The sequence below is a fragment of the Hermetia illucens genome, chromosome 5, assembly GCF_905115235.1.
Source record: "Hermetia illucens chromosome 5, iHerIll2.2.curated.20191125, whole genome shotgun sequence".
NCBI lineage: Eukaryota > Metazoa > Arthropoda > Insecta > Diptera > Stratiomyidae > Hermetia > Hermetia illucens.
Genome location: NC_051853.1, coordinates 25,803,405 through 25,811,876, shown reverse-complemented (window position 1 = coordinate 25,811,876; position 8,472 = coordinate 25,803,405). Strand labels below are relative to the sequence as shown.

Genomic DNA, 8,472 nt, shown 5'->3' with positions numbered 1-8,472 from the left:
TCAACTGGAATATCAAAACAATATCTTCAGAGGGGTAAATATTTTCAGCAATTACTACAGGGGCCCTAGACAACATTGGGTAAGCGGGTATCTTAAAGGAAATTATAGATGTTGACAGGTAGGTAGCATGCTCGACATGTTCACCAAGTATCAGAGACTTAGCCCTTTTAGCATCATTAGCTGCTGAGCGCTGATTAATTTATTTGTATTAGAAGCTAGTTGTTCGAAGCTATAAATTATTTACTGCCTTTTCTTCACTATTCATCCAGATCACTGTCACCATCCATAAAACATACAGACATCATTCTTACTTGCTAACTTATACTACTCTCACTTATCACATTTATAGGAACACACCCACTTCGCCTTCTTTCTCTTTAGCGTTTGTCCCCTTTAGTAGCGGGGTCAGCTAGGAACACAAATATGACACTACTTTTATGAAATTGTTCCTTGAGTGTCAATTGAAAAGAACTCTTCAGACCGCCCTGCCTCCGTTTCATCTGCTGAATGTCGTCGTGGTAATTGATCCTGCATTTGCTTCAAATTGGCAGCGGTGCTAGATATACTCATATTGCCGATGCTCAGTCTATGCTTTGGTGACTTATTCGAATTCGAGCCACTAGAAATATTCCTTTCATCATCCTCTTGGATTCTTGGCAATTGGAATGAAAATCTCTCCTTATTCTCCACTTGAGGAGTAGTCAGAGTTGAAGCGGTTGTTTCGGACTCTCTGCGTGACTGGATAGAAGATCTGGATGTACTGCTTCCTATTAAAAGAGGAACTGTTAGACGTTCGACCAAGCTTGAATCTTGTTCAGGTCTAGTGATGCGGACATACTTGATATTTCAGATATGGGCCTTCGCCTTCTAGCACTTTCGGAGCTGGAGCGCTGGTCTCTTTTGCTGAAGAGATCGCAGCTTTTCTGTTTGAGCCATTTGATTTTTCCAAAGAACTTTGCTTTGACCTTAAAAATATGAACATGCAAAAACTTTTTGACCCCATTAATTTGAAAACTTACCTCCCTCTCTGAATAGCAATGTAATATTGCTATCAATATTCCTTGCAAAGCTTCCACTGTATAGTAAAGCGTATAGTAAAATTGTTCGATCGCACAGTCATTGGTATCTGGACGAACGACCAAAAGCAGAAACGGAACTCCGAAAAGTGGGAGACATATCAGCGCTGCTTTGGCAGTTCGGCTGAAAAGATGAAATTTAGTTAAGTATTGAAGATAGATGCAAAAGACTTACAATGCAGGATGTTGCTCTTCTTGTCTCAGGTTAAAAGTACTCCACAATGCATACACGATCCGAACAAGAAGCCCAAAATTTACCACCAGCATAGCGAGCCGTGGTCCATCAAAGATCCAATGGAAGTCAGTTCCCTCGGTGACTTGCCAGCAGTGTTTCTTTTCATTCAAGGCCATTGCTAAAGACCAAGCCAAAGTGACTCCAGTTGTGACCGCGAACCCAATTACATACAGCTCCGTTGTCCGGAGTCCACCTCTTAGCCTTGCTCGGAACACATTGGTCAGCATTTGATAAAGGTAAACCCCCTCCATTAGCATGCAAGTGAATACCGCTGTTCCAAAGAACTTCTCCAAGACTGATAACATTCTACATGGCCAATTATTTTTGCCCATTAGCGTTGGTCCAACCTCAGTAAGTTCGTCGAGAATTAGGGTTCCTTTCACGATAATTACGAAGAAATTTCGGAGTACCAGAATGATAAGTAAATTCCGAACCATGGCCAATTTCTCTGTGTGCAAAGTTGGATAAAAGGCCATTATAGCGATGGCAGGAATGCATACTGCAATGGATATCGAAAGAACTGCCATGTGCCACAGAGTACGGAATATTAGACGTGGTGTGATGTCACATGCTGAGTAGTCGGTCTGCTCCTGCCATGTTCCATTTGGGTAGCACACTTTTGAACTGTAATCTGACTACATTTCTTAGAATGAATGAATAAAGTTGGGAGAGATATGGTAGCAAGGATGCAAGGTAAACCTTGACAATTAGTAATATTGATTTGAGTACTTACGATGGCACTGGGGTGGTTTATTGGTGTAAGCATATTGTGAGCACACTTGGCTGTAGACATTCCCTGCAGGTATATCATCAAAGCATGACCAGCCGTCCCAAGTACTTGGGCAGTGGAGTCCTATAAGAATATAACAAATTTGATTCTTCCAATTGCATTCGATAGAATTCGAGGAGTTCTAGACATAATTCACGAGAAAGGGGTGGAAGGTTATCAATAGACTTCTTCTCTCAGACCAAACGCTTGACATGGTGGCGGGGCCAGTAGTAATTCAGTGCTAAACTATAGGTGTCCAAAGGATGACCGATGAAAGCTAAGGTGGATGGATCCAAATGCTAAGAGGTTATGTTATAGACTTCAAATCTCACTTTGGGCAATCAAGCTATGGTTGATGGAAAGCCTTGGCGCTTATCAGCCAGAAAAGTAAGTACAGGAACTCCCACAATGAGAGCATTTCGAAATTCAATTCGGGCCAGTCCATTCGCTGCCTTATTACCTAGATTTTCCAAAGAAAAGGAAGGCACTGTAGAAAGCGACTTTACTCACTATGGCGGGGGTGCTACAGGCTGAATCTCGCCCATCAGAAATATTTCCCCTAGCTCACCAAGAAAAATCAAAGAAAAGGATACTAGTGAAGTGAACGCAACTGGTATGTTAAAACGAAATTTTGTGAACCGCACACTAGCCACTTTGAAAGGCTTCTAGCCGACGACAGAGAAGGCAGTAATGTGAAAGAAATCGAAGCAAATGAGGACAAGGGTGCTGCTAGACCACCAATGTCAATATTCAGAGAAATCTGTCATTTCATCGTGCTGGAGTGTCTATGAAAAAAGTACTGAAGTCTGGAATGAAGCTTATTAAGTAAGGTTTGAAGTGGCTCCCGCGGGCAATCCAAATTGTAAGTTTTGACGGTCGGATTAAGCGCACAATTGTCAACCCCTGAATGAACCATATTGAAGACCCGGTCTTTGGGGAAAGGTTTTATTGGTGAACGGAACCTGGGCATTGGTAACAGGCTGCAAAGGGTGGAGTTCATTTGTGCCAGGAATGACGAATCCACAGCTTGGTGCTTGAACTGGACCAGATGTTCAAGGGTAGTTACCAAATGATGCACCTGCAATTGTTATTGCAGCTAATTCTAAAATTACGAGGGTAAGATAAGGATAAGAATAGAAAAGGAATTAGTATTGACGAACTGCATAATATATCGTGAGAAACTCTTTGATTCAGAAGGAATTGGAACTCGAAAAACTTTGCTTTGAGGAATTGGATTATGAGCAGCCAGTTGGCATTCCTGAAGTCCTGAGTTGTTAGTAGCGGTGGACGAATGGCCGATAGGGCAGTTGGATATCGAGGATGGTAGCATGCTGTCGTAGATGGCAGGAACTGCTTCGAGGAAAGGAGCGGTGTTGGGTTTGAGCTTCACGCTGATTTTTCTGCTTATCAGGAAGTGGTCACGGTATGAGTGTCTGTTCCTTACACTATCTGTAGAGAATGCCAGGCTAAAATGGGAAATATTACGAGCAGCGAATTATGTGGTCAACCAGTAGTGCAATGTGCAACCATCATCATTAATCTAGAGGTCCAACCAGCAGGTGTATCGGGTGTTTAAGTCGGTGCGAAGAAGGATGTAAGGCCCGCGTGTGCCGTCACATTTGACGCATTGATATCGGTGGTGGCAGTTCGTTACTGCATGACCATCCTGCGTGCAGTTTTTAAACTGCAGAATCCGTTTATTAATAATCCACTCCAAGCAGACTAAAGTGGGTTTTATCGGTTTTACTGCGATGAGATCGTCGTCTCAAAGGAGGCGTCAAAGGTGACTAGCAACAAATTTATTCATCTGGTCTTCTTGATTGGCCTTCTATGTGACGAAGGGTTTGACGGCACACTTGAGATACCATAGACGTCCTGATCCTCGGTAATCTCCCGTGCGAGGTAAGTGTGGTCCAGGCACGATTAGTAAGTGGCGTGATTTTTTTCAAACGGGAGAGTGTATGTGAAGAACTTTGCCTTGTTCTCCACAGGAAGAGTCTTTGTTGCGGTATAATCTTCTTTAAATTTGAGGAGTATTTGGTAGTTAGAGTTTCTCAATTTATTTACCAGGAAGTCCCTGGTTACGGCATTGAAAATGGTAGTCTCAGTCACCTTGAAGTTTTCTGCGAGTTCGACAGTAACAACAGCAGGAATTTTAGTACTTACCGGTTTTCCCTCCATTGAGCTCGACTGAACTGCTTTTTCAACTTTACATTCTAGTTTTTTTTCACACCGGTTCGGTGTTTTCCGGATGGCTGCCTTTGTTTTGCAATTTTTATACATTCGGAGGTTAAATGAGCGGTCTATGGCGTATATTTCCGCCAGAAATATGATGGTGTGCTTATCCTTTAGTTCCTTGCGTTGCAAAGGGCCCGTGAGGGTATCAGCTACTTATTTATTGATTTAGGTCGTAGGTGACTTGCACGCTTGCTCAATTTGTCTTGTTCTTCCATCATATTGACTTGGGCAGCGCGAGCTCGATATCCCCTAACAGGATGAAGATTGACTTCCTTGCCTGCATCTGTATGTGAAAATGGAGAGAAGTCAATCCCAAAAGGAGCTCCAGGGATACTTTTGGGCGTGCCATTGTTGTGTAACCCCCTGGTTGTTGTTCTGAGTTAGGTTCTGCATTAGGTGTGATAATAATGAAAGTGGGGAACGTTACATAAAAGACAAAATTTAGGAACACAATAATAAGAACCCCAAAGAAGACAGCAGGCAAACTTATATTTTCACCAAGCAACATGTTCCTTTTCATTTACTAACTTTTTCCAAAACTAAAGAAGCTTATGCTTCTCACTGTGTTTTTCGATGAGTAACCGCGCAGTATGTTTTACGTCAGTAGTTCCGCAGTTCTTCACAAACCTGGCTTGATTCACAGTTGTTTGAACAATATCGCGAACGCGGTTGTCAAAAACACGTTCAAAAATCTTCATGATATGGGACGGTAACCGGATCGGATGATAATTTGAATATTCTGTTGAATTACTCTTTCTCTTCCATATCGGGACGGTGGTGTTTTCTTTCCAGTCACACTGTGTTCTACCTTCCATAATAAACCTAATTTAAGAAATCACTGAGCCACAATTTCCAGAGCTCAGAATCGCCAGGTTCTGTTGATTTTCTCCATTTACATTCGTTTGATTGCTTTTTCGGCTTCTTTAGCGACAATTACGTGTTGGTAGTTTAACGTAAGTAACTGCCGTTTAGGCCCACAACTGACTACAACCAGAGTCCCGCTGTGACAAGCAATAACGGTGCCAGTGTATACTAATCGCTGGCTCGGTATTCATACGGGTGGATGCAAGACCTTCCTAAATATCTGCCACACTAAGAAGTACAACACTCATAAATGCAGCACCACGCTTGAGGCCTAAAGGTCTCTGTCCGCGATGTCGATATAAAAACAGCCCCCATGAAACTCCCACAAGGAAGCTAACCGCAAATAACTGGGCTGAGAACACATGCCTCAGGAATACTCTTTAGACATATGAATTCAGACAGCTATCCCGGTTCTGATGGTACCAGATAACCTCTGGTTATGAATTAATTCGAAAAGCGACCAAAGTTGATGTGCGATGATCTTATAGGAAAAAGCTCTACCTGCCAACGACGGTAATGAATGCCGGTGCCTTCTTAGGATATAGTGGGTTTGTGTTTTATTTTATGTACGAAAATGAGGCCATCGTTTATTGAACCTTTTATTGTCAAGTAAGAAGGTCACCATAATTGACTATCTGCTCCTCTCCCTCATTGCATCCAAACCCTTTCCTACCATGATACTTGTTACCGGCAGCCCTTTCAAGCGAATGTCCATTAAGATTACCCGCAATGACGATGTATTTATCATCAGGCAGGTTACAGATTTGTCTGTCAAGTAAATGTCAAAGGGCTTTTTTCTCGGCGTGGGGTCGATCTAGTCATAGTGTGTGTGACGTAGGAGTGAATCGTGCTGTCTCATCCTTTGAAGATTCCTGTTATTAACTAATGGCCTATTCTGGCGATATCAACATCATGAGAAGAACGACCCGAGACGTACAAACTGCCTTCATCTAGATCGAGCAGGCGGCGCGAGATCTTGGAATGAAGGGAAGACAGTGGCAACGTCAGCACCAAAGCCAACCAACTAACAACATCAAATCGCGCTGGTTAAATGGAAAGAACAAAGATAGGAGACTTTGACTTTGAGACTTTGAGACCGTTGATAATTTCTCCTATCTAGGGTCAAAAATCACAACCGATAACAGCTACGACGATAAAATCTGCCCACGGTTGTTTGCAGCCAACACAGCCTATTTCAGCTTACAAAAACTGTCCCATTCGAAATGTCACACCGTAGGGTCAAAGCTCTTACTGTACAAAACAATGATCTTGCCAGTCCTCATGTATTCCTCGGAAACTTGGCTTCTTAGCAAGAAAAATTGTGAACTCTTGGTCGCTTTCCAGAGAAGAATCCTCTGAAGAATGGTTGGCCCCTTACCTGAGGATGGATGATTCCGTAACCTACATAACGACGAAATCTACGAACGATACCCTGACTGTCTGGCTGTGGATAAAATCCGGCTCAATAGGTTGTGCCGGGCGGGTCACTTAATCCGTATGGATGAGGATGACCCAACCCGGAGAGTCCATAAGGGCAATATCTATGGTCAAAAAAGAAGATGAGGCAGACCTTGCCTGAGATGTAACGGTGGCGTGAGCCTGGACACCAGGCAGCTTTTAGGGATATCGAATTGGTAGACCTCGGCGCAAAACCGGAATGTCTGGAGTTCCTTTTTAAGGCAGGCCTACACCGGATACCGGTTATTACGCCGTTGGTGATGATGATGATGAAATTGCCACTCTGTGGAAAGGAATGAGTTCTCATAGAGATTATGTTGAAAAATAAAATGAAAAGTCTACAAAAAATGTTCTTTTTTAGCAGGGCGGAAACTTCACCCCGCCTTATAAGATTAGAAAGCTGTAGAGCGTATCGGCGACAGAAGAATTCTTAGGTGCCTACTCAAAGGAAAGATGGAAGAGAAACGACCACCAGGGAAACCCCGAAGAAGATGATGAGACTCTTTGGATGACGCAAGTTCCAAGTAAGTCGATGTTTGAAAGTGGATGCCACGCTCGTTTGACTACGAAGAAAATTGATCAAGAATTCGGGAGGCCAAGGACTCTTCAAATTGCTTTGGAGAAAAGACAAATTTAGAAAAGATTGCGGGGTATTAACTGCTATTGAATGCATTTTTGGCGCATACATTGACTACATAGGGCGTTGTTGGAATATTGTAAGAAACCAAATAGTCAGGAACCCCAACACTTACAGCTTAACGAATCCAGATCATGTCAATATCCGATGATACCTAACCGTAACATATGTTCAACTAAGCTCTGGATTATATAAATTATTGCTAAATTGTTCTAACAATGTCCATATCGTTAAAGCCAATGTAAACATACTAAGCTACGTTTTCTGTTTTATTGAATTATTAGTAATCGAAGTCAAACAAGTATTGATTAAGCGATAATATTAAATTATTTCGCAATTACACTCACCCTCCTTGGCCTCACTTTTCATCATTATATTTTTGCAGCATATTTCCGCATCCAAGCAGCACCGGATCCATCTCTGCACAGTTTCCGGATTATGGAACGTCCTCTCCACGGACTTCTTGATGGTCTCATTATCATGCGAAAACGGGATACACTTCTCATCCCAGATGAGTCCTGGGATCGCGTATTGCGTGTTATTATATTTTGTATAGCACTGGGACGCCTGGAGCTGAACACCAGCAAACAGGTCGGGCCGAGTGTATGTGTAACACCCCCAATCAGCCCAGTAGCTGAATATTTCAGGGGGTAAGTCACCGATATTCCGGTACCGGCAAAGACCCTCGACTGATCCCGCCACGATCTGAATGAAGGAATGAATTCTTTTAGAAAGATACAATGACAATGTAAATTCAAAGTGTTTTACCAGAGTAAGGAAGATCCAAACGGGGGCTACCGTGAACATTACTACGAAATAATGTTTACGAAACCGAGCGATTGCCACAACTAAAATCCGTCTCAGATAGATTTTGATTGGCTGTCCATCGATTTCATTGAGTAAAAGATAAGCCACACTTTATTCAACAACTTCCCAAGCGAGTAAACGCATGTTAATCTAATCTATTTGTCTATAAAGTGCGTATAGTGTAAAGGCGAGATAGCGGGACACGACAGGTTTCAGAATAGAAATTTGTTATCATAAATTGGATTGCAATTCGAGTCTTGTGAATTCCAACGATTTTACACATTTGCAAGTCTGTGGTTACTAAACCTCGCATTTACGCAAAATTGCACCTTTAAACTGCTTACCTAACAGGAATATTCGGTATACATGCATTTAGAATTAAGATCCT

The 8,472-nt window shown here is 42.4% G+C and overlaps 1 protein-coding gene across 2 annotated transcripts; it reads right to left on the bottom strand.

Annotated features, from left to right (window-relative positions):
- Positions 1–222: 222 nt before the first annotated feature.
- On the bottom strand, positions 223–8,206 carry LOC119657962 (calcitonin receptor-like). Of its 2 annotated transcripts, none has more exons than XM_038065165.1 (7): positions 8,046–8,206; positions 7,625–7,982; positions 2,045–2,164; positions 1,252–1,942; positions 1,020–1,200; positions 839–965; positions 223–782 (listed from the first exon to the last, which is right to left on the bottom strand). In XM_038065165.1, exons 1-7 carry the CDS (start codon positions 8,082–8,084, stop codon positions 436–438), a joined length of 1,863 nt encoding a protein of 620 aa, XP_037921093.1. In that variant the 5' UTR covers positions 8,085–8,206; the 3' UTR covers positions 223–435. The 2 variants fall into 2 exon arrangements, with proteins under 2 accessions (XP_037921093.1, XP_037921094.1); XM_038065166.1 differs by having other exon boundaries at positions 223–767.
- Positions 8,207–8,472: the final 266 nt, after the last annotated feature.

Excerpts from the sequence above, each read along its gene's own strand:
- LOC119657962 (XM_038065165.1), bottom strand. The coding sequence starts at position 8,084 with ATGTTCACGGTAGCCCCCGTTTGGATCTTCCTTACTCTG. Across the intron at positions 7,983-8,045 it reads TTTGGATCTTCCTTACTCTG|ATCGTGGCGGGATCAGTCGA; the intron begins GTAAAACACTTT and ends TCCTTCATTCAG. Across the intron at positions 1,201-1,251 it reads GAAGAGCAACATCCTGCATT|CCGAACTGCCAAAGCAGCGC; the intron begins GTAAGTCTTTTG and ends TCATCTTTTCAG.